The sequence below is a fragment of the Nelumbo lutea genome, chromosome 1, assembly GCF_056320005.1.
Source record: "Nelumbo lutea isolate HS-2025 chromosome 1, American lotus-T2T, whole genome shotgun sequence".
NCBI lineage: Eukaryota > Viridiplantae > Streptophyta > Magnoliopsida > Proteales > Nelumbonaceae > Nelumbo > Nelumbo lutea.
This window is the reverse complement of record NC_142684.1, coordinates 124,050,613-124,073,645: the sequence shown is the minus strand read 5'-3', so window position 1 is coordinate 124,073,645 and position 23,033 is coordinate 124,050,613. Positions and strand designations below refer to the sequence as shown.

Sequence of the window (23,033 nt, the reverse complement as noted above, 5' to 3'; positions counted from 1 at the left end):
TTTCAGAAAAAAAATAGGTTGAAACAAATAATATGTTGCAAGTAATACAGGCTTGGTGGTCTATCCAATAACAGAAACAATGAATATCGCATACCACAATTTGGACAACTTGATTAACCAAAACGAAAACGTGGTCTACACCTTCAAAAGGAAACCTGGAATTATCAAGTATTCCTTAAATCACACCCCAAAAAATGCGAGTTCAAAGTCTCTTTTCTCAAAGACAAATACATGGCAAAATCCTTATTTTTCCTAATCCAAATGAAAGTCCTTCACATGCTTTACCATTTCTTGGATCACCTGTGCTCACTGGCTCACATGGTGCACTCGTAGTGCTTGGTTCAACAGTCGAGTCAAGTACCTGCAACACACCATAGTTGCAAAGTTCCATCTGTAATCTCTATATATAAACTAAATTACTTTAAAAATACAGTCCATGTCCACCCTGCATCGTGCATACTACAAATAAATGTTATTCACAAAAAAGTACAATCATTATTAGGATATGAAGATCATAGATACTTTTACAAAGAAAAGATCATATAGATACTTCTATTGACACAAATACGAGTCCCACCAATTCAGAGGTGCCTTTCTTGAAATTAGCTGCTAGCACTGAAGCACATGCTGCATTGCATGTGTTACGCTTATGGCTCTGGGTGTTCATAGAGCTAGCAACAAGTCAGGGCATAAGCATGTCAGTGCATGCCATGCACGCACCATAATGGCCTCTTTGAGTATGATAAATAATTCAGATGAATAATTGACAGGTCAAAATGCTACTGCATATTGCTGGTTAAAAAATTAACCACATGAAAGAGCAAGAACCAAACTAGTCTGTAAATTAGCTGCCTACATAGCATGCCATGCCAAGTCTATTGTCTGCATGAAGGGAAAAGAGCAGAGATCACTTTTACCTCAGTTCCCTCTCCACCTCCCTTGGGAGTATTTTACTTGCTCAACACCCACTTGGTTCCTCAGTTTCAGTTTGTGTAGTTAATAAGGCCTGGCCTCTAGGCCCTCTACTACCTGCTAGAGTATTTTGGAAAGAAGGGAACTGAAGGATTTTTGAAACAATGGAGAACTCACTGCCTTAGATTCAAATTCAAATTTCAAGCAATTACCCCACAGATTGATCTCTTGGTCTTAAACATGTCAACACATTCTAAAAAAGATTCTGTATATAGTTTGAACATATTAGGTGTAGTCATGTATAGGGTAGTAAACAATAGAGTAACATTTGCTTTTGTCCTTTTTATACAGCATTATATTTATGTTCAAGAAGCTTTTTTTTATCACCCATTTAAAAATTTTGGGCTATTAAATGTCCAAGCTATGATCAAGTCCTTGAGTGAAGAACCACGTTTGTCCACCTAAGGCAAAGACTGTTGGACTAGAACTGTCCAGTTGGGGGAACAGAATTAGGAGTGATCATTGGCTGGGTCAGGCTTAGCACCTATGATAAGGGCTATAAGCCAGGCCAGGCTTTGGGCCTATGCCATCAAATAAAAAAATAAATATTTATAATATTTTATATTAAAGCATGTATGACGCATGAAAGAAAAAATGTTGCATGGGCCCAAGCTAGGCCACGCTTGGCTTGGCTTTGGGCCTGTAACATAAGACATGTGGGCTTCAGCACATGGTTGTCTATTCTTACATCTTGCTTTCATTCTAACACTTGAGTGTTGTCCTGTGTCCCACATTGCCTAGGCCCAAGCCCGGAAATTTGTGAGCTGGAAATGATCACTCCTAAATAGGATATGCCATCATCATCATCTAAGCCTTCATGCAACTACATGAGGTCAGCTACATGAATCCTGTTGTCATTCTGTTCTGTTTAATGCCATATCCATTGTTAAATTATGAGTGCTTGGATCATTTCTTACCAGTCCAACCCATGTTTTTGGTTTTTCCCTACCCCTTACAGTCCCTTCAACTTGTAACAGATTTCTTCTTCTTACGGGAGTTGTAGGTTGTCTCCCAACCCCTATGCACATGACCAAACCATCTTAGATTACTTCTCTTATTTTATTACCTATTGGAGCTACTCCTAGGTTTCTTTGAATGACTTCATTTCTCACCCTATCCTTTTTAGTTTTTCCACTCATTCACCTTAGCATAAACATTTCTGCCACATTCATTTTTTGGACATGTTTCTTGATTGCCCAACACTTTGCTCCATGCAGCGAAGCTGGCCTTACAATTGTTTAAAAAAAATCATTTTCTTGTCCGGCAGTGGAAGTGAAAAGAAGAGAGAAGAGAGAAAGAGATAAAGAGAGAAAGAGAGAGGAGAAAAGAAGATCTTAGAGCAAAAATTGCCGCCAGCTTTTTTGTATTTATATTAGGGTGGACCATAATATAACGTAAAGAAGGGGGAATTACAATAGTACCCCTGTGACTAATCAGAAATAAAAAACAAAGAACACTTAAAAACAGCCTTTTAACACTCCCCCTCAAGTTGGGACATAAATGTCAATCATGCCCAACTTGTTACATAGATCATTGTGCCGCAAATGATGAAATCCTTTTGTGAAGATTTACGTAAGTTGATTTTTGGACCTGACATAAGGGGTGCACAATTCCCCTTTGACAACATTTTCTTTGATAAAATGCTTGTCTACCTCAATGTGCTTGGTTTTATCATGCAGTATTAGATTAATAGCAATGTTTATGGCTGCCTTGTTATCACAATATAAAGTCATAAGTGCATCAATTGTAAATCCTAGCTCACTCAACAGATATTTTAGCCACATTATTTCAGCCACTCCATGAGACATTGCTCTATATTCAGCTTCAGCACTAGACCTAGCATTCTGATTTTTGCTTCTCCATGTGAATAGGTTTCCTCCCACAAAGGTACAGTAGCCACTGGTGAACTGCTTATCATCCAGTGATCCTGCCCAATCTGCAACAATATACACTTCAACCTTCAAATGCTCATGCTTTTGGAACAATAAACCTGCACCTGGGGATTTCTTAAGATATCTGAGAATTCTTTCAGCTGCTTCAAGCTGGGTGGTCTTAGGGGCATGCATGAATTGACTAAGAACACCCATTGCATAAGCAATGTTTGGCCGAGTCATGGAGAGATATAGCAGTCTTCCTACCAGCCTCTGAAATTGCTTCACATTTTTGATGAATTCGCCTGGACAATCACTTAATTTGTGACTATGATCAATAGGAGAATCAACGGGTTTCACTCCCAATTTTCCTATATCCTGTAACAGATCTAGGACACACTCTCTCTGAGAAATGAAGATACCCTTTTGTGAGCAGGCAACTTCAATTCCAAGGAAGTATCTCAAAGGACCTAGATCTTTCACCTCAAACTGAGTAGCAAGAAATCCCTTCAATCTTTGAATTTCATCTTTCCAATCACCAGTGTTAACTATATCATCAACATACACTATTACGGCTACAATTTTCCCTTCCCCTTTTTTCACAAACAATGTATGATCAATTTGGCATTGCTTGTAGCCTTTTGTTGTACAACTACCTGGAATCTATTGAACCAAGCTCTTGGTGATTATTTAAGGCCATATAATGACTTTTTCAACCTGCATACCTTTTGTTCATTACCTTGAGCCCAAAAACCAGGGGTTGTACCATGTACACTTCTTTTTCAAGATCACCATTTATAAATTCATTCTTGATATCCAGTTGGTGAAGGTCCCAATCAAAGTCAGCAGCTAAAGAGAAAAGAACCCTAATGGAGTTCATCTTAGCAACTGGTGTAAAAGTTTTTGCTTAATCCACCCCATACACTTGAGTGAACCCTTTTACCACTAGACGAGCTTTATACCTCTCCACTGTGCCATCAACCCTATGTTTCACTGTAAATACCCATTTACATCCAACTGGTTCTTTTCCCTTAGGAAGATCCACCAATTCCCATATACCATTTTTATGCAATGCATTAATTTCTTCCTTCATTGCATCTATCCATTTAGGCATCGAGAGAGCTTTTGCCACATTCTTAGGAGTAGAAATTGAAACACTGTCAATGGAAAAGAGGAATGTCCGAAAGGAAGGTGAAGTGTTTTCATAGGAAACAAAATGGGAAATGGGGTGCTTAGTGGTGCAAGGCCTAACACCCTTCCGGTAAGCAATAGGAAGGTCAAGATCATTATAACTGGAGGTATCAATAGCAATAGGGTCAAAAATATCAATGGGAACTAAGGTACCTAGCTGGGTACGATCCATCCTCAGAGAATTTGATGGCATTGGTAGTACAACTTCTAGATGCTCCACAACTCTTGAACTTGGTTGGCTTTTGTGACGACGATAGAAAACATAGAAGGGAGGGGGATCAGGTAGAGGAGGGAGCTGAACCTATTTGTACTCATGCCTACACTCCTCCTGAGCAGTGATTTAAAAGGCGCGCCTACACGCACAGGCGAGGCACATTTTGGGTATGCACCTTGCCCAGGTCCTAGGTGCATCCCTTTCAGGTGCGCCTGATGCGCCTTGCACCTCAGCCCAGGCGCACCTCTTATTTGCTAATGTTGTTCATTCATTCATTGCAATGAAATATCTTCTTAAAAGGCAATGAAAGTTATAAAATCATTATTTTTATGTGAAAAATAAGAATTTCAAACCCTAACATAGACTTGTTTGGGCTTGCCTCGAGGGGCGTAGTACAAAGGCGACTCAGAATCAAGAATGCAATATGTTTTACATCACATTAGCTACTTGAAGCTATGCAATTAAAGAAAAAAAAAGAAATTGTGGGTTTTACATGATTGAAAATGCTTTATAGGTTATGTTTATGTATTTTAATTTTAGATAATAGGTTTTTTAAAACATTTATTTTAAAATTTAAGTTTATATATTTTTAATAACATTATGTTTATGTTTTTTGAATTTTTTTTGCATTTTAAAAAGTTGGCATTTTTTATGAATTTTCTAACATTTTTTATTTTTTAGTTTTTTTTTGTAATTTTGTGCCTTGCTTAAAAAGGCGTGCGCCTTACCTTGCGCCTTGTGCCTCAGGTGCAAATTGACCCTTGTGTTTTTTTTGCGCATTGCACTTTTAAAACAATGCTCCTGAGGAGAAACAAGAAAAAAGGTTCACTCTCAAAAAAGGAGACACCCATAGAAACATGATTTTCGAGAAACGAAATCAAAGCACTGATACCCTTTCTGATTTGTAGGGTACCCCGAGAAGATTCTAGGAATAGCACAATGATCTAATTTTCCACGGATAAGTGATAGGCATAGTTTCAAATGTCGACCAAATCGGTCCAAATAACAAAAACAATGTGGTTTTTCCTATTATGTCGACAAGATGTCAACTAATGTACATTAATAATTTCTATTTAATATTTCAAACAAAATATTTATAAAAAAGAATTAACAAAATATTAAAACAAAAGAATAAATTAATTACTTTATAACATAAAACATAAAATATTTTTCAAGTAATAAAATATTAACTAGTTAGTATTTTTGAAATATTTATTAAAATAAAAAAATGCTTATTAAATTTTTTAATAAATAATAATCTACATTTAATGTAAAAAATCAGAATAAATTTAATAAACTTTATACTAAATCATAATTTATTATAAATTTAGTACTAAAAATCATAATAAATTCATTAAGTTTTACAAGAAATCAGAATTTATCATAATCTTAATACTACAAAAAAGGAGAATTAGTTTATTAAATTTATAATAGAACATAATGTATTATAACTTTAATATTTAGAAAATCAGAATAAATGTATTTCTATTTACTAGTGTGAAATAAATATATTAGAACTTATAATAAAACACAATTAAAAATAAGAAAAAAATATCGGATAACCTTGTAAAAACATCAAAATGCATAATAAATCAGTAAATCGTCATTTACTAATTTGTTATTGATCTTAGTTTCTTAGCTTTATATAGTGGTTGGGAATAATAAGATAATAGTCTAGAAATATGTATTCATGCTTCTTTTATCATTTTACAGAATATCTTTGCATATTTCCACTTATTTCCACAGTGTCTAATTTTTACAATATTTCCCTTCGACATTTCCGACATATGTCCTATATTTTGGTAAGCAACTATTCCATTGACATCAACATTTTAAACCTTGGTGACAGGTTTTGAACTAAACAATGACAACAAAAAACACAGAGGAATGGACAAAAGAGGAGCCTTGGGAAACAGAAGCTGATGTGGGGCTTTGCACTCTAACCATCAAAAGGGCATGCAGTTAATGAGATAAGCAACACAAAGAATAGCTTCGAACCAAAAAAGTTTGAAGACAATCATATGAATCAATAATCCCCAAGCCACTTCAAGAAGATGGTGGTTCTTTCTTTCAGCAACACCATTTTGTTGTGGTGTTTGAGCACAGGAGCTACAGTGGAGCAATCCACATGAAACAAAGAACTCCGTGAGATCATTATGAAAGTATTCTTTGGAATTATCATATTGGAAGATTTGGATTTTAGTTTGAAATTGGGTGAAAATCATTCTTTGGAAATCTTGGATAATTTTTGGTACTTCATCCCTATTTCGCAAGGGATATACCCATGTATACCTGGAATAGTCATCAATAAAAGTAATAAAATACTTGTAGCTACTTTCAGATGGTAAAGTAACTGGGCCCCAAATATCAGAATGAACAATATGAAAAGGAAATTTAGATTTATTATTTTCTGAAGAAAAATGAGTTCTACAATGTTTACTCAACTAACAAGTTTGACATATCGACTTTGACATTGACACTAAATTTAACTCTAGAAACACAATCTTTTAGGAATCAAAGGAGAAATGACCAAGACGATTGTGCCATAAATAGGCCTGACTCTTACTAGACTGATTCTTAGACTCTGTGACTACAAGACGAGCCTTATTCTTTTTTTTATCAATAAAAACGAAACTTATTTTCTAGCAAGTAGATACCATCCACCATACGTCCTCTACCAATCATCTTCCCCGAAGCCAAATCATGAATCACATAATAAGAAGGGAATGAGGTTACTGAACAGTTAAAAAATTGGTTATACTACTAACAAAAAAACAAATTAATAGGGAATTGCAGAACATGTATAACATTAGAAATGATAGGGCCAAAAGGAAAATAAATGATTCCTTGACCAGCTATGGTAGAGAATGAACCATTAGCCAGTCTCACTTTGTCTCTTCTAGAGAGGAGCATCCATTTGGCGAATTGCCCTACAATAAAGTTCTAAATGGTCATGGAAGGAATTAATGATATCCTCCCTAGGGTCAAAATCATAGGTGTATATATGAACTGCAGTAGTAGTTGGGGGCTGGTTCTCTTGAGTAGCCATGTTTGTTGTAGTGAGCTCTCTTGAACCTTGCTGTCCCAACTTCTTATTCATATTTGAACATTGTTTCTTACTCAATTCCTGAGCCCATTTTGGCTTCCCATGAAGGTCCCAATATGTATTGTGAGTGTGTTGAGACTTTTGGTAATGGGTGCACCATAATTTTTCTCTGTCATCCACCATTTTTTTAGAGTCTCCCTTGTTAAAGGGATTTCCCCCACTTGTAACAACACTTCCTTTTGCAGTTTTGTTGCCAACACAACTGCATCTCCCCAAGAATTATTCATTAGATTTCTTCTACTTTACTCTGATTGTACTACTAGAGCATATACCTCTTGGACAGATGGGAGATCCTTGCTTCCAAGGATCTGTACTCTAATGGATTCATACATAGGGTTCAGGCCAAGGAGGAAGACAGGCTCTACTGTGAAACAAGAGACTTATATGCTTTGGCATCTTCATCACACTTCCAATCTACACTTTGGTAGTGATCCAACTCCTTCCAAATGGAAGACAAGTTTGAGTAGTACACAGAGAGACTCTTCTCCACTTGTTTGCAAGTAGAGGATTCTGCTTGTAACTAATAGATTTTTGCATAGTGGCACAATTCAGAATATGTTGGCTTTGCTTGTTCCCAAATCTCAAAAGATATTTCAGCCCACATAAAATTTCTTCTCACCTGAAGTTGCATAGACACTAAGTTGCATAGACACAGAGAGACTCTTCTCCACTTGTTTGCAAGTAGAGGATTCTGCTTGTAACTAATAGATTTTTGCATAGTGGCACAATTCAGAATATGTTGGCTTTGCTTGTTCCCAAATCTCAAAAGATATTTCAGCCCACATAAAATTTCTTCTCACCTGAAGTTGCATAGACACTAAGAGCCATGACATTACCATGTTTTCTTGGTTCCATTTGTCATGCTCAACACTCCCAGAATTAGGTTCTCTAATTCTTCCATTTATATATCTTATTTTTTCCCTTGCAATAATGTATAACCTGATCCACTTCGACCATTCTAAGTAATTGAGACCATCAAGAGGTATGGCAGCCAGAGGGAAGGATAAATCCATACCCCCACTCAATCCAATCTACATTGAGGAAACACTAGATGTGGTTGAATCTTCACTATTCATGATAACTGGTTTAGATCACACTCAAAAGAGCACCAAAAAGAAACTAGAAAAAATACAGTCCAACTTGTCCAACATGTTTTCCCTTTCACACTATTATTTTTGAAAAAGAAATTTTGCAACAGGAAACTACAGGCAGCCGCCTTTTAGTTCAAATACAGTCCTTCAATCACCCAAAAAAATTGTTTTATAGTTGTTACAACACCTATAGGTCATCACCGACCTACAAACAACCCACTAAATTGCTGTCACAACACACACAGGTCATCTCCGACCTACAAACACTCCACAAAGCTGTTATCGCAGCACATACAGGTCACCTCCAACCTACAGCCACCACAAGGATCACTCGATCCTAAAAAAAAGGAACGTACAAGTGTTGATCACCTCACATCAGTTGATTGATCCCCTTGTTTTGGTTCTGTGTTGATACACGATCAAGAAAAAAAGGATGAAAGAAGCTTCTAAGATCAGTCCAAAGATCTACCTTGGTTCTTCAGAAAAAATCAATAGCAAGATGAGGGAGAAGACAAAGGAGAACCTTATCAATCTCCTTTCAGATCAGATGGGCCTGCTACCATATTTTTTTGAGAAAAGTTAACAATTTTATTGAAGGAGAGGTACACAGGAGTGTGTACAAATACAAGAGAGGGACGAGTCCCCTGAGAATTACACAGGAGGGCAGGAATCACAGTACAGAGATTTTAGAATAACTCCTAATTTTGCTAGACCATCTGCCATTACATTTAGTTCCCTTGGGATCCAGGTTAGAGAAACATTCAAAGGAGCTAGGAGGTCCCTTGCCTTTGATAGGAAGTGACTAAGTCTCCAAGGTCCAGTTTCTTGTTGTTCCAACCATCTTATAGTATTGGCTGAGTCACCTTCAATTGAGAAGCTTTGGATACCCGATTTGCTTACTAGGCGAATCCCTGTTAGAGCTGCTAACACTTCTACCTTTGTTGAGCCAGCTATCCCAATCCGACCACTATAAACCCATCATGTGTGGACATTCTCATCTCTTAGAATTCCTTCAATGCAGGCAGCTCCGGGGTTACCATAAGCACTTCCATCAAAGTTGAGAGTCCAGATTCCTTCCCTTCTAACTAAAGGAGCTGTAGTAGAAAGTGGGGTAGGAGAGGAAGAAACCAAGAAGTTATATGTGTTTCTGTTGAGATCATTGAGACTAACTCCTGTAAACTCCTCTGAACTAGAGGCCCACAAGTTGTAGTAGTGGTTGATGCAACTGATCAGTTCACCTATAGATTTGGACCTATTTTCAAACAGCCGATTGTTTCTTTCCTCCCAAATTCCCCAAAGAACAGTGTGCAGTACCAATAGGTCTTACCTCTCTTGCTCAGACCTATTCCTTGCCACTGAGAAATCAGATCCTGCAGATGCTTAGGAGCCACCCAACTAAAGCCGACTAACTAGAGAAGTTCCAGATACTGCTAGCTACCTGGCAGTGTATGAAGAGGTGGTCTGTTGTCTCTCCTTCACATAAGTATAGTGTACAGGCATGAGGGGAGATATAAAGTCTTCCAAGATTTTTCTTCTGCAGTCACTCACAAGTGTTCACTCGTTGCAAACAAGCCTCCCAAACAAAGAAACTCACTCTTGAGGGTATAACCTTACACCAGATTTTCTTGTGAGGGGAATCACTGTCTCGAGTATCTGCAACCAGAGCTTCAAAGAAAGACTTGGACGAGAATTCACCTCCAGGGTGGGGTTTCCAGACTCGGGAATCTTGGAAATTTGGGGAGATGTAGGCTTCACTAAGAGAAAGAAGGAGTTCAATTAGCTCATTAATCTCTGGATCCCTTAAGCGTCTTCTGAAGTTTAGGTTTCTTTCATTGTTGGATATGGGAAGCCACTGGGAGATGGTTGCACCCTTATTTATGGTAAGGTTGTAGAGCCTAGGATACAGATTGATGAGAATGAAAATTATCATATTTTTATCCTTTAATATTTAGTCTTTTATACTTATTTAGTGCCTAAATGGACTCATTATTCTTATATTTTGATTTAGGACACGAAAGGAGGCGTTAAGTGAAAAACAAGGCTAATCGAGTAATTCTAGACAATTTCAGCACCGCGTCATAATTTGGGCATACCTCTTTCATCCGGACTCCGATTGAAATGATTCAAGATGCATTGGAAAAATAAGGAAAAGTTCTACAACTTCCATGTTTTGAGTTTTGATAGATACGAGAACTTGGTTTTATCTGATTTTTTAACTCTTTCTTGATGAGTCAGATTTGAAGATTGTTATCTAGAGAAATTTTAGGAGATATTAGGCTAAAGTGAAGAATATAAAAAGAAAGGATTAGGGTTTGAACCCCAAAAAGAAATTTGAAAAACTGCTAGAGAGAAGAGAGGGTTGCTGAATGCAAATTAGAGAAGGATCACAACAAGAAGATCGAAGATTGATGCAAAGATTCATAGGTTGTCTACCTCTTTGGTTCTGCAGTTTGGTAACCTAGATTCAATTAGGGTTTCTTGAGGTTTCTCTATCGAATCTTTCTTCTTTCTTTCTTTATGTGAACCATGATGAGTTTCAATTCTGATTTGTAATTAATTTTTAACAGATCCGATTGAGTGTGATTTAGTCTTGGGATTCTTGATTAGGGCTTCATTTTATAAAATAATCTTGGCCGAATTGTTCTTGCATCTTGGATTACTTGAGAAAGAGTTTAGCTAATCAAATCAAGAAACGGACTGAATGCATCTTAGAGATAAGTTGCATGGTTCGGTTGGCAATAATTCATACCTGAATTGATAACCTGCGAATTCTTTGTTCTTAATGCATCTTTGGTGATTAAATTTCTGATAGAGATATACGAATTGTCATTCAGAGATAGGGTGGGCTGCTCATAAATTAGGGTTTCGCCAACCCAAGATTGACTTCACCTTAGTCGGATAGCTCAAAGATTTGATTGTTGAATCGGTTCTGTCAATTCTTGCATGCAGTGACTCTTCTTATCATTAAAAGTGGTTTGATGCGAAAGTAATTAGGGTTGTTTGCTTGTTCGGCTAGGTTTCTATTGTTAGGGATTAATACCTGATCATGCATTGATTTTCAGTCGTTAATAAAATCGATGAGGTTCTTGTTATATTGTGTTATTTGTGTTGATTACTTATCATTGATTGATCACCAATGATTTACTCTTTAATCAAGATTATCCATCGAGAGATGATAATTGAAGTGGAACTAACAACACATATTCGACAAATAATTAGATAGAGATATCACTTGTTGGTAGGATTTCCGTATAGGTGCATTGACAGCTTGTGTTTATGCAAAGAGGATTTCGACTAAAAGAATGAGAATTCGTTGATTGTAATCCCACTTAATTGAATTAAGGTTTAGCTACTCGATTCTTGAGAAAGATCGACTAGTGCTTTTAGGAAACACCTTAGAATATAACAACTCTCGTGAGATTTTATTGATGTTGAACCTTGATGATTGTGATAGGATTAATCCCTAGCAACTTTGTTATTGATTTTGTTCAAGTTTCTTGTTTTTTTGTCAGTTAAATTTTCTTAATCAGTAGTGCACAAACCCAATTGATTATTGCTTTAAACAAGTTGAGAAGAAATTAAAAGGTGGCTAAATAATTCATTCCTCGTGGGAACGATTCTGTATTCCTTACTATATTGCTTGCACGATTCCGTACTCTTACGGATAGCGGTCAAGTTTTTTTCCACCTCAATTATCATCTCTCGATGGATAATCTTGATTAAAGACTAAATCATTGGTGATCAATCAATGATAACTAATCAGCACAAATAACACAATATAGCAAGAACCTCATCGATTTTATTGATGACTGAAAATCAATGATAAGTAATTAGTACAAATAACACAATATAACAAGAACCTCATCGATTTTATTAATGACTGAAAATCAATGCATGATCAGGTATTAATCCCTAACAATAGAAACCTAGCCCCTTATGATATAATTAAGAACTAGCAAACTACCCTAATTACTTTCGGATCAAATCACTTTTAATGACAAGGAGAGTCACTGCATACAAGAATTGACAGAACCGATTCAACAATCAAATCTTTAAGCTATCCGATTGAGGTGAAGTCAGTCTTGGGTTGGCGAAACCCTAATTTATGAGCAGCCTCTCTCGAGCGCAGCCCACCTTATCTCTGAATGACAATTCCTATATCTTTATCAGAAATTTAATCACCAAAGATGCATTAAGAACAAAGAATTCGTAGGTCATCAATTCAGGTATGAATGATTGCCAACCGAACCATGCAACTTATCTCTAAGATGCATTCAGTCCGTTTCTTGATTAGATGAATTGATTACCTAAACTCTTTCTCAGGTAATTCAAATAGTCCAAGATGCAAGAACAATTCAACCAAGATTATTCTATAAATCGAAGCCCTAATCAAGAATCCCAAGACTAAATCACACTCAATCGGATCTGCTAAAAAATAATTACAAATCAAAATTAAAACTCATCATGGTTCACATAAAGAAAGAAAGAAGAAAGATTCGATAGAGAAACCTCAAGAAACCCTAATCGAATCTAGGTTACCAAATTGTAGAACCAAAGAGGAGAACAACTTATGAATCTTTGATTTCCTTGCTGTGATCCTTCTCCAATTCGCATTCAGCAGCCCTCTCTTCTCTAGTAGTTTTTCAATTTTCTTTTTGGGGTTCGAACCCTAATCCTTTCTTTTTCTTTTCTTTTTATATTCTTCTCTTTAGCCTCCAAGAGAAGCCTACAGAATCTCCTAAAATTTCTCTAGATAACAGTCTCCAAGTCTGACTCATCAAGAAAGAGTTAAAAAATAAGATAAAACCAAGTTCTCGTGTAAGTGGGAGAGTGGTGAATTCCTGGATGAAAACTTGTAGGCTAAGGAATGGCTCCAACACATCAGCAATGCGGTTGCAGATAATTCGGGCCCGATTTTGACATCGATGCAGTCTATATCTATCAAAACTCAAAACATGAAAGTTGTAGAACTTTTCCTTATCTTTCCAACTCATTTTGAATCATTTCAATTGGAGTCCGGATGAGAGGGTTATGCCCAAATTATGACGTAGTGCCAAAACTGTCCAGAATTACCCGATTAGCCTTGTTTTTCACTTAACGCCTCATTTCGTGTCCTAAATCAAAATATAAGAATAATGAGTCAATTTAGGCACTAAATAAGTATAAAAGACTAAATATTAAGGGATAAAAATATGACAATTTTCATTCTCATCAAATCACCCCACACTTAGCTTTTTCTCGTCATCGGGCAAAGATATTACTCATAAATTGATCTTCCCCCAAATTATTTCCACCTATTGAATGAATTTTAGGATGAGAATGCGTTAAGTGATCAGAAATCCTGCATAAGCACTTTGATTCATCCCCATGATTAGCCACTCTTACCACATACATAAGAGCCAAGGAAGGGGGGAACATGAAGTTCTTCATGCTCCAACACTTAATTTCGTTCAATAAGTATAGCAGCTCCTTGACCGCCATAATTAAGCATCACCTCGAACTTGGTCTTAAATCCTGTCAATGCACTAAATTGAATGTTCAACCATATTTTTGTCCCTTTGAACCTCAGTCGTCACCAGATTCTTTTTTTTTTTTTTTGTTTTTATTTTTGTGTGAGTGCATTTTATGCTCCATCTCACACGGATCACAGGATAGAGGCAGATAACAATACTCATATTCCAAGTTGTTAGTTTTATTATTTAGCTCATGACAGCGGAGTTATTTGGACTTTGTCCCTTTCTCCGTCTCTTTTTTTTTCTTTTGCAATTATTGAAATTCATGCATTAACAGTTCAGATGTACACTAATAGCTCGAATGATCATTAAGATTTCAATCAAGTGCATTATACACATGAAGAGAGTTAGTGCTGGTCATGATGAGAGTCCTATTCGGCTTCCTTAACCTCATGTATTATGATAAAATTGGATTATTCACAGGAACAAATTCTGGTACTTATAGTGATTTCCTTCAACTCATCGTATTCTCTCTGAGTTCATCTTACAGACAGCAATAATTGTGAAGGGAATTCCAGTTTATGCAGCCTATCAATGCATTCGTGTATTGGGGTGATTGAGGTGCATAGCTACACCGATCTGCTAATGTTGAGTTGCTCCACCATAAATCCGTCTAGAATTTTTTTCTATTACCGTTACCTACCTTGGATCTAATGAAAGAAAAAAAGAGGTTGTGAATAGCAGAAATACCTTTCTAGGGATTAGAGAGAGCTTATCAGTTTGACCGGAGATTGTAGTCCCAACCATTTGCATTTAACCCATACTTACTGGTGATGATAGTTGCCTAGAGAGAATTTGATTCCATGGGGAATCTCCATAGCCATTTTCCAAGAAGGTCATTGTTTTTCTCTTTTAAATGCCCGATTCCTAATCCTCAAGCCTCTTTTGGTTTACGAACCTGATTCCAATTAACTAGATGCCCTTTCTTGACACCTCCACCTTCCCAAAGGAAATCTCTTTGGATTTTCCCGATCTGTGATTTGATTCCTGCAGGGATCTGAAAAACTAATAGGAAATAGACAGGCATGTTCATAAGGGAGGCCTTAATAAGAGTGATTTTACCCCCTTTTGATAGGTAGCAGCTTTTCCAAGTAGCTAACTTCTTTTCACACTTTTCCACCACAGGTTCCCAAAAGCTTGAATTTTTTGGGTTACCTCCTAGTGGCATGCCCAAATAAGAAAGGGGGAGATTTTCCACTCGACAATTCAAAGTTTCCTTGAAACCTTCCATCAGGGACCCTTCAATTTGGTTAATTGCTGCTAGGCTGCTCTTAGAGTAATTTACCTTAAGCTCTGATACTAGTTCAAAACACTGAAGCACTCTTTTCACATTTGAAATGCTCTCCAAATTGGCTTCTAGGAATAAGATGACATCATCAGCAAAGAGGTGGGAAACATTTATGGCATCTCTTTCGGCCTCAAAGCCTTTGATCAAATCGAGGTTTTTAGCTTTCTCCATAAGCTGGCTGAAAACATCCATTACCATTGTAAAGAGGAACGGGGAGAGGGGACATCCCTGCCGTAGACCCCTGTTGGCCTTAAAATAGCCTTTAGGCTTTCCATTGACCATGATCGAGAACTAGGTAGAACAAATACAACCTTTCATCCACTGCAGCCATTTTGAACCAAAACCCTTCAAGTTTAGAATCTGGAGCAAGCAATCCCAATCAACCTTATCATAAGCTTTTGCAAGGTCTAGTTTCACTAGAAGGCCCTTCCTTCCGCTCTTCCTTCTCTCTTCTACGACTTCATTTGCAATTAGGATGCTATCTACAATCTGTCTTCCTTTCACAAAAGCAAACTGAGTTTGAGAAACCAACTCTTTTAGGACTTCTCTGAGTCGTTTTGCCAACACCTTTGCCATTATTTTGTACACACTCCCTACTAAACTTATAGGTTTGTAGTCTTTTACTTCCAAGATACCATTTTTCTTTGGAATGAGGCATATGAAAGTGGAGTTAATTCCTTTATTAACCACCCCCGTGGTGTGGAATTCTTTGAAGACCTCCAAAAGGTCCTCTTTTACTACTTCCCAACAGATCTGGAAGAAGAAGATCGGAAACCCATCAGGCCCAAGTGCTCTATCTCCATCCATATCAAAGACTGCTTCTCTAATTTCTTGCTATTCAAATTCCCTTTCAAGCCAAATTCTCTTGTGTTCTGCTAGAGTTGGCCCTTGCCAGTTTCTTAAGTTAAAGCACCTAGCCCTTTCCTTGGAGTAAAGAGATTTGAAGTAGTTTAGAAAAGTCTCAGTGATCTCTACATCTTCCACTTCCCTCTGGTCCACCGTAATTTTTGAGATGAGATTCTTTCTACGCCTACCTGATGCATAGTTGTGGAAGAATTTTGTGTTGTTGTCTCCTTCCTTTAACCATCTAACCCTTGACCTTTGCCTCCAAAAATTTCTTCTTTTCAGATTACCTTTTTCCCACGAACTCAGAGCATCTCTCCTGCTTCTTCCTTCTCCATCCAAGTCTCCTGATCGCTCTTTTTTGTCTAACTCTTCCAGCTCCATGAGGACGGAATTTTTTTCTTCTGTGAATGATTTGAACTCTTCTCTCACCAGTGCTTCAGTTTTCTTTTCAATAATTTCAGCTTTTGCAGCAATTTGTACCCTACCCAGCCTTCGGCTTTACATTCCTTCCACCATAAAGCTACATTTTTCAGGAAATCTTTGTGATGAGTCCACATCTTCTCCAATCTGAATGAGTGTTTTCCTTTCAAAGCCAGATCTGTTCTCAAGACTAGAGGCCAGTGGTCTGAAGTACAACGAGGTCTAATTTCTTGGAGGAGATTTGGAAAATTCTCTGCCCAGTCCGAGGAAACCAGAAACCTATCTAGTCTGCAGTTTATTGGATTCTCTTGAAGGTTTGACCAAGTGAACTGTCCATTGTGGAGAGGAAGGTCACAGAGATTGTTCCTCGAAAAAAGCTTCCTATCCACTTCTTTTTTTTGATTCCTGAAGGATGACAATATCTGGTTTTTCTCTTCTCAGGGATTCCTTTACCAAACTTCTTTTTAGTTGGCCTCCCAACCCTCTGATATTCCAACTTAATAATTTCATAGAGCTCCTATCGCTGATTTCCCCTTAACCGCCCTAGGCCTTGTTTTTTGATCTGACATTCCCCTTTGAAGTCTCCTTAACTCCCTTTTTGAGGTCCTTTTGCCTATGGTCACAAATTCAGCTTTCTGGTCTGATTCTTCCCCCTTTTTTGAGTCCTATCCCTTTTCTTTGCTTATCCCAAATTTCCTGGCCATTTCGATAACTTCTCTTCCCGGATTGTTGTCCCGTCTGTGTCTATCAAAACTGAGCTGGCTTTCCTCTGAATTTTTGTAGGTTCTTGGGTTAATGCACGACTGGGATAGGTCTCCGTTCATACCTGAAACACAAAGGGAAGAAGTAAGATGAGAACCCAGATTTGGAGAAGGCAAAGAATGAAAGATAGGCGAGGAATAGGAGGGAGAAAAAGAAACTCCGGTTTGAAGGCTAGATTCTTGTCTTCCATCGCTCTCTAGGCTTGCTGGTTCATGATTTGTTCCATGTTCAAGCGAGGGCCTGCTACCATCTTGTCTAGAAGAAGAAGTGAAAAGAAGAGAGAAGAGAGAAAGAGAGGAGAAAAAGAGATCTGAGAGCAAAAACTGTTGCTGGCGGCACCAGATTTTTGGTATTTATATTAGGACGACCATAACATAACATAAAGAAAGGGGAATTACAATAGTACCCAGTGTTTTAAAAGTCGCGCTTCAAGCATGCCTAGGCACAGAGGCGAGGCACATTCCAGGCCATGCGCCTTGCCCAGGCGCACAGAGGCGAGGCACATTCCAGGCTTTGCGCCTTGCCCAGGCTAAGGCGCTCGCCTTGGCGCCTAGGCGTGCGCCTTAGATCAGGTGCCAGGTGGCCCAGGTGAGCGCCTTATCAACGTTTTCGAAATTTTGGACAGAGTGTATATTTTTATTTAATAGATAATTGTTAAAATCTATAAAAAGTGTTTTTCTTTTATTTTTTTACACCTATTGCATATCATATAGTAAAAACAATAGAAAATAGAGAGGGAAAGTATAAAAAAAAAATCCTAAAGCAAGAAAAAAAAGAGGGAGACGAACAGTTTTCTTCGAAAGGCTGGAAGAGGAAGGAAGAACAGCAATTGCATGTTCGAACTCTAGGAGGAAGAGCAGCATATTGCCATATTCAATCGAAAATAGGTATTCTCTTCTTTCTTCCAGTTCGTTTCTATTTTTATTGTCCTCTGGTTTGCACCGAAAACAGGGGCTCCGCCCCTTCGCCTTCTTCACTGTTCATTTTTTTTTCTTTTTTGCTCTCTGGTTTGCGCTAAAAACAGGGGCTCCGCCCCTCCTTTTCCTTCTTCCTTATTCATTGTTTTTTTTTCATTGCTGTTTTAAACCAAAAACCGGGGCTCCACCCCTTCTTCTTCACTGTGTTTGCACCAAAAAACAAGGCTTCGCCCCTTCTTCTTTTTCACTGTGTTTGTACCAAAAAACAGAGCTCCACCCCTTCTTTTTCACTGTGTTTGCACCAAAAAACAGAGGTTCCTCCCCTTCTTCTTCTTCACTATGTTTGCACCAAAAAACAGGGGCTCCGCCCCTTCTTTTTCACTGTGTTTGCACCAAAAATAGGAGCTCCGTTTCATCTTCTTCACTGTGTTTGCAGTTTTGCACAAAAAACAGGGCATATTTTTGCAATCAATATGAACAGAAAATATACCCTAACCTTTTGGAACTAAAATACTAAAATTCTGAATTTCTTTATCAGTAACATTGAATTTTTCTAAAAAAGAATAAACAGCAAACAGCCTTTTCGTATAACTTTTTATCAGTATTATTCATCAAAAGCAGCACAGTTGGAGTATTTAATTTCCTATTTCACAAAGCACTGTGGGCTTCACAAGAACTTGATTCTTCTTTTAAATATAACTTGTTCAGGTGAACAAACACTTTAGTCAGCTTTTTTTTGTTTGGTTTGGGAAGGGGGTGAGGAGGACTATGTACATCTGCAATAACTTGATTTTGCATTTTGCATTAAATAAAAAAAAAATTAACACAGTACTATGTACATCTGCAATAAAATGGGAATATGGGATACAAGAACAAAAAAAAAAGTATTGTTTTTGTATTTTATCTGTTTTTTTTTTTAATTTTTATGTATTTTTTTTCATTTTTTTTACATTTCCTGAAAACTCTGTGCACCTTTTTGAAAAAGACGCACACCTCCCCTTGCGCCTCGGGTACAAATTGGCCCCTGCGCCTTTTTTGCGCCTTGCACTTTTAAAACACTCATAGTACCCCTGCGACACTAATCAGAAATAAAAAACAAAGAACACAACTTATAAACAGCCTTTTAACATAATCTAAGTAGCATTTGCCTATCACAAGACTCCAGATGCACCCTTTCATTTTGCCCCTCCTGCTCTAATTCTATGGGTAACATCTTCCTCAATCTCTCCCTTGTTACAAATTATTTAACCAAGGTACCGAAAAATGTCAAATCGAGTTATCTCTTGGTCTCCAATCTGAAGTGTACCCATATTTGACATTTAGGATATAGAAGGAAGACCATTTATCTTGGTTTGCAAGGCTATAGTCTTGGCTGAATAGTGTCAAAGACTAGAATCAATCCTCTACATTAGAAAATTAAATCCAACCATTTCAGATAAATTCTTGTTCTATCCTCTTAAGAGCACAACATAATAACCTTTATTTATGCTTCCTGGTAAAAAGAAGTACGAAATGTGAACCTTGATAATAGATACATGATGAGTGATGGCTACCTGAACCACAAAACATTATTCTATTCCTGAGGACCTTCCAGCCCCAACAAGCACTGCATGTAATTGTAGATATGACACTAACTACAAATGGGTGGAAAAGTAAAACCAATACCAATATGTAAGACTTTATTACTTTATGTTGGCTTAATGAAATATTTTTTACAACCAAAAGAAGTTACTTCAACAATATTTGTTACTTCCCCTTTGTTTATTTCTTGTCTGTTACAATGTTACAACAGGCTTGAGGTTCATTTTTGGAAGGAACATTTGTTGTTACTTTCTTCCAGCTCTTACCCTGGCCCAATTGCAAAAATGCCCATATCCCAGGATCATTTACCTTCTCCATTGTATTCATCCTGACTCAAACTGATCCTAGAAGGTGAACTTAGAACCTCTAGCATCAACCTTGTTTGAAACACATCTATATCTACATTACAGTATATAGTCAAGGGGATTGCGCCCAACCTAAGCAGTACTTTCCCCTGGATTGTTTTTCAAAGCTATTGTCAAATACTCCATTCAAATCCTTTTTTATCAATTAGAGGAAAGGAAAAAAGATTTGGATGGAGTGGAGCATTAATAGTGGATTTGAAAAACAATTTAGTTTGGACAAAATAGTCCATAGTTTTTTTTCATTACCATAAAACCACAATGCTTGCATTGACAATTGCTTTCTGTTGGAATTTAAGAACCACGTATCTGTACTCTATATGATGGCTATGACATTTGATCTGTTATTAAGGACATAAATTTAGTGGCTTTGAGAATCATCACAGATTAAATATGGAAGACAGAATTAGAGGATATATTTGAGACTAGGGTGGTCCATATTTTGGAGGTTTTACTCAGAAAAAGGGAAAATGAATTCCTTTCCTATGTAAATGCATCTATAGATCCTATACTCCTAGTGGAGGGGTTAGCTTGAACCTATGAATCTTCATGCTTTCTCTTTCCAAATCATAATTTTTACTTTATTCCAACTCATAATCTCAATCTCAATATCTTCATATTAACGAAACTTTGAAATTAAAAAACCTAGCTAACTTACAAAGTTACTAGTCATTCAATCAAAAGGAAACGCACCATTAACCATTAAAATGAAACAAGAACCAAAGTAAAACATCGAACCCTAAGAAAAAGAATATTTCGATCACAGTAAAGGCAGATGAAAAAGATGATAATATTGGTTTCCTTCATTTTTCCTAGAAACAGTAAGACTCACAAAGAAACTACTAGCGATCTTGACAAGTACGGCAGAAGGTACCCTGAGATAACTCACAACACGCACGCGCATCAACAGCGAGGTGCGATGTGAGGCAAGGTGCAGCCACTACGCTGTGCAGGGGCATGAGCGATTGAATGCATCCCAACTCCCCCATTGTCCTGTCAAAATTTCAGAAAGGATCAAATGAAGAGAAATGAGAAATGTTTGGTTGCAAAACCCTATACTCTTAACATTTGGGTTTACCTTGGATTGGCGAAAGCAAAGCGTCGAGGCTGGGGGCGAGGGATAAGTGGTGGCGGGCGGAGGTGGGGAAGCGTCAGCCGGCACCGAAGAGAATGAGCTCTTGTGGCGGAGAGCAACGACCTGGAAAGCGACCCGCTGCGCCAAGCCATCTTCTCGGTTTCACTCTCAGTAGTCACTAGTCAGTCGCATTTTGGTGAGAGCAAAATGTAAAGGTTGTTGCGACTTGCGAGGGTTTTGGAATTCAAACCAGGGTTTAAGAGGCTTGGCGCATTAAAGCACCAAAATGAAGAGTCTATTAGTGTGGGGGTGGGGGGGATGGTGTGAGACAAAGACCGTCCAAACAAACCGTTGCAATATTTTTAATTCCCATATTACCCTTGTAATGATTCAAGTGTGGAAGAGCCTTCGTCAGCACTCTTCTCGCAATCCCATCTCGGCTCTGAAGAAAATCTTTTTTCTGTTATTGTTCCTCTCTTCCCTCGCTAACCATTCTCACCATGTCAATGCTCATACTTTCATCTACGGGGTTGCTCTCCAGACAAATACCAACCCAGCTCACCCTTTGAAGCCAACCTCAAGTCCCTACTGTCTTCCATTGCAACCTCAGCCTCTCAGTCTGCTTATAACAACAGCTTTACAGTGGCAAATGGCACCTCAATGCTGGCGGATGCAGCGGCCCATGGGCTATACCAATGCAGAGGTGATTTGAAGACAAGTGACTGTTCGTGGTGTGTCTAAAACGCCGTTAGCCAGATTAGTTTGGTGTGCCCTTGCTCAATAGCCTAGTTTACAGTTAGAAGGGTGCTTTTAAAGATATGCCAATGCCAACTTCCTGGGGAAACTCGACATGGCACTGGTATACAAAAAATGCAGTCGCGATACTAGTAATGATGTTGAGTTCTTTAAGTGCAGGGACGATGTTCTTGCTGACTTGCAGGGAGGGTTTTGCTCAGTGTTTGGGGGATTTGAGTTCTGCCGATTGTTCTTCATGTCTTTCGGAAGCCGTCAGGAAGCTGAAGAATGCATGTGGGTCGGCGTCAGCAACCAATGTCTACTTGGCCCAGTGCTATGCTCGATACTGGGCCTCTGGCTACTAAGATTCCCCTTCAGGTGCAATTCATAATTTCGTGCTACTTCTTTTGCATTTTTCCTTGTATTTGCTTGCTTGTGAGTGTGTTAAGTAGAAATCTCAGAAAAATCTCAGAGAGACAGTAATTAGCTTCTCCACTTTCATTCAAATATCGAAATAATTAAATAGTGTTTCTTAAAGATACGTATATGTGTCTGCATGTCCTTTTCTCTGATGAAGATGTTTTTTGGCTTTCTCATCGCACCCCAACAAACCAATGGATGAGAGAGAAAGGCGTCAAGTAGACTTGCGAAAAATTCCCCTTGCTACTTTTGCTTTTTATGGCTACTTGCAGATTCCTCCACCGATGACCAAATCGGAAAGACGGTGGCCTTTCCTTTATGCAAAAAACATGTGGTCAGTATGGCTATAGAGACGAAATTGGAGACAGAGAAGAGAAGAAAGGGAATATGAGAAATGGATTCTTCTATCCTTTCGTTTGGGAGAGTTGGTAGAGAGGATAAAAGAAGAAAAGAAAGGGAAAACAATAGATCAAATAGGTTTTAAGAGAAAAAGGGCAAAAGTTTGGGGGGTCTTTGTTGCAAAACAAAATACAAGGGATTTTTGTCATAGACACAATAGTATAAGGGGGTCTTTGTAATTTACCTTTTTCTTAAATTTCACTTTAATACCCTGAGCTTTTGGGTAGTGTCAAGAAAGTATCCGAACTTTCAAACATGTCACTGCAGTAC

General features: G+C 37.9%; 1 protein-coding gene and 1 pseudogene across 2 annotated transcripts; one reads left to right on the top strand and one right to left on the bottom strand.

Moving 5' to 3' along the window:
* Positions 1-21,743, bottom strand: LOC148877308 (uncharacterized). Of its 2 annotated transcripts, none has more exons than XM_088984733.1 (3): positions 21,213-21,743; positions 20,967-21,127; positions 1-361 (listed from the first exon to the last, which is right to left on the bottom strand). In XM_088984733.1, exons 1-2 carry the CDS (start codon positions 21,359-21,361, stop codon positions 20,977-20,979), a joined length of 300 nt encoding a protein of 99 aa, XP_088840859.1. In that variant the 5' UTR covers positions 21,362-21,743; the 3' UTR covers positions 1-361; positions 20,967-20,976. The 2 variants fall into 2 exon arrangements, with proteins under 2 accessions (XP_088840859.1, XP_088840867.1); XM_088984741.1 differs by having other exon boundaries at positions 21,009-21,127.
* On the top strand, positions 21,527-22,392 carry LOC148877307 (plasmodesmata-located protein 8 pseudogene; annotated as a pseudogene).
* Positions 22,393-23,033: the final 641 nt, after the last annotated feature.

Excerpts from the sequence above, each read along its gene's own strand:
- LOC148877308 (XM_088984733.1), bottom strand. The coding sequence starts at position 21,361 with ATGGCTTGGCGCAGCGGGTCGCTTTCCAGGTCGTTGCTCTCCGCCACA. Across the intron at positions 21,128-21,212 it reads TTTGCTTTCGCCAATCCAAG|GACAATGGGGGAGTTGGGAT; the intron begins GTAAACCCAAAT and ends AAATTTTGACAG.